The 1908-nt window shown below is 34.9% G+C and overlaps 1 protein-coding gene across 1 annotated transcript in view; it reads left to right on the top strand.

The window, feature by feature from the left end:
- Positions 1-1908, top strand: part of LOC107740995 (proprotein convertase subtilisin/kexin type 5-like) — a 53063-nt gene that overhangs the window by 34858 nt on the left and 16297 nt on the right. The window contains exons 12-14 of the mRNA XM_016553571.1: positions 639-756; positions 842-1030; positions 1218-1354. Coding sequence (XP_016409057.1) covers positions 639-756; positions 842-1030; positions 1218-1354 — 444 coding nt within the window. The remainder of the gene's footprint in view (positions 1-638; positions 757-841; positions 1031-1217; positions 1355-1908) is intronic.

Below are 1908 nucleotides of genomic sequence, written 5' to 3'. Positions count from 1 at the left end.
TTTGAGTACACAGTAAAAAACACCCAATTGTTGCTTGCGTTTTTCTTAAAATTCTGGAAATTCATTCATTCTTAGAGAAAACAAAAGGAAAATTGGGATATTAAATTAACTAGACTGAAACTTCAAGTTCTCCTGTTTATAATGATATATGACACTTGATGCTGACTGCTAGAATAGGTCTTAAAAAACAAAGAAAAGTGCAGGCAAAAATGCAAAAATGTTCTAGGTCTTTAAGGGGTAAACATTAACTGAAATAAAATGGGGGGAAAAATTAATATAAACATTTTTATAATCCAAGGCATCATTTCTCATTTTCATTTAGTTTAACAATGTACTAAAATATCTACAACTAAAAAAGAAATCAAAATTAATAAAATCTATATTGATGTTTTAAAAAAATAAAACAAAAATGGCCAAAATACACCACAAAATTACAAAAAAATTAACTAAAATTAAATGAAAAATATAAAAATAAAAACCAATTCAAAATATTTTAAAAACCTGTAATTTCAATGATACTAAAATAGCACTGATCTGCATCATGATTGATGGTAATTTTGGTGTTCATAGTAACTCTAAATCTGTGTGCATATTGTTATTTTTTTTGTTGAACAGTTAAGTTGTAAATATTCTTACAGTCAGTCACCTGTATGGCTTTGGGCTGATGGACGCAGAGGCCATGGTGAAAGAGGCGGAGCGCTGGAAACAGGTTCCCCCACAACACATCTGTGTAGAGAATGCTGATAAACAAATCAGGTATATGCAACATCCAACAGCAGGTCACATTTATATTGTTATAGAAGTCATAATAAATTAAACATAATAAATTTGTTTCCCGTAGAACCATCCGTCCAGAGCATGTCGTTCGTTCGGTATACAAGGCAACAGGCTGCACAGATAATGCAAACCATCACGTTATTTATCTGGAGCATGTGGTCGTGCGTATAACAATTACGCACCCGCGACGAGGAGACCTGTCAATCAACCTAACGTCACCATCAGGGACAAAGTCACAGCTGCTCGCCAATAGGTACAATATACAGACTACGCACTTAACTTCAGTAAATGGCTACTTTGATAGAATTACTGCATATTGTGGTTTGTTCTTTCTCCCTGGTGAAATCCAGTGGAAGAATTCCCAGATTTCCACTGAATTGGTCCAGTATTTTTAAGTGCATTTTGTGCTGTGATGTAGCATCTGTTTATTGTTACTGCAGGCTGTTTGATCACTCAATGGAGGGCTTTAAAAACTGGGAATTCATGACAACTCACTGCTGGGGAGAGAAAGCTGCTGGAGACTGGATACTAGAGATCTATGACTCTCCTTCCCAACTCAGGAGCCAGAAAGCACCAGGTACTTTCTTCAAGCAAAACACACTACCTGTTACTTCAGCTATTCCTTCACCTTTGAAAACACCACATGGTCTTACACAGAGGTGTTTTCACAAATATATATAAACTTTTGGGTTGTGTGGTGTACCGCTATTAAAACTACCACAGTACCAACATTGACTGCGGTGATTACAATGATTACATTTGAACAGATCAGGTAGTGTGATTAAAGTTAATTAATTGATGTGTGAGATTTCAAGTTAACGTTGGCAATCGTCCATTGACAATAATGCAGGCGGAATATTGAAGCTGGATGTGACGTCTGTTTCCCCTGTTGTCAGGTCACATACAAAATATGTCGTTTTAACAATATAATATCTAGTTATAATGGGAAAACCATGTCGTTTTTATGGCATATGTTGTTATTACAAGAAAATACGTTGTTTTAACGACTCATTTCCTAGTAATAACGAGATGTTAAAAATCTTTAAACTTTAAAAATAATGCGATATGTCATTAAAAAAAATCAGAGATGCACAGATTGCAATTTTCTTGGCCGATTCCGACTTCCTCTTT

The sequence above is a fragment of the Sinocyclocheilus rhinocerous genome, unplaced genomic scaffold (genome assembly GCF_001515625.1).
Source record: "Sinocyclocheilus rhinocerous isolate Xijiao unplaced genomic scaffold, SAMN03320098_v1.1 scaffold1548, whole genome shotgun sequence".
Taxonomy (NCBI): Eukaryota; Metazoa; Chordata; class Actinopteri; order Cypriniformes; family Cyprinidae; genus Sinocyclocheilus; species Sinocyclocheilus rhinocerous.
Note: the sequence above shows the minus strand (reverse complement) of the source record. Positions and strands in the feature narration are given on the sequence as shown.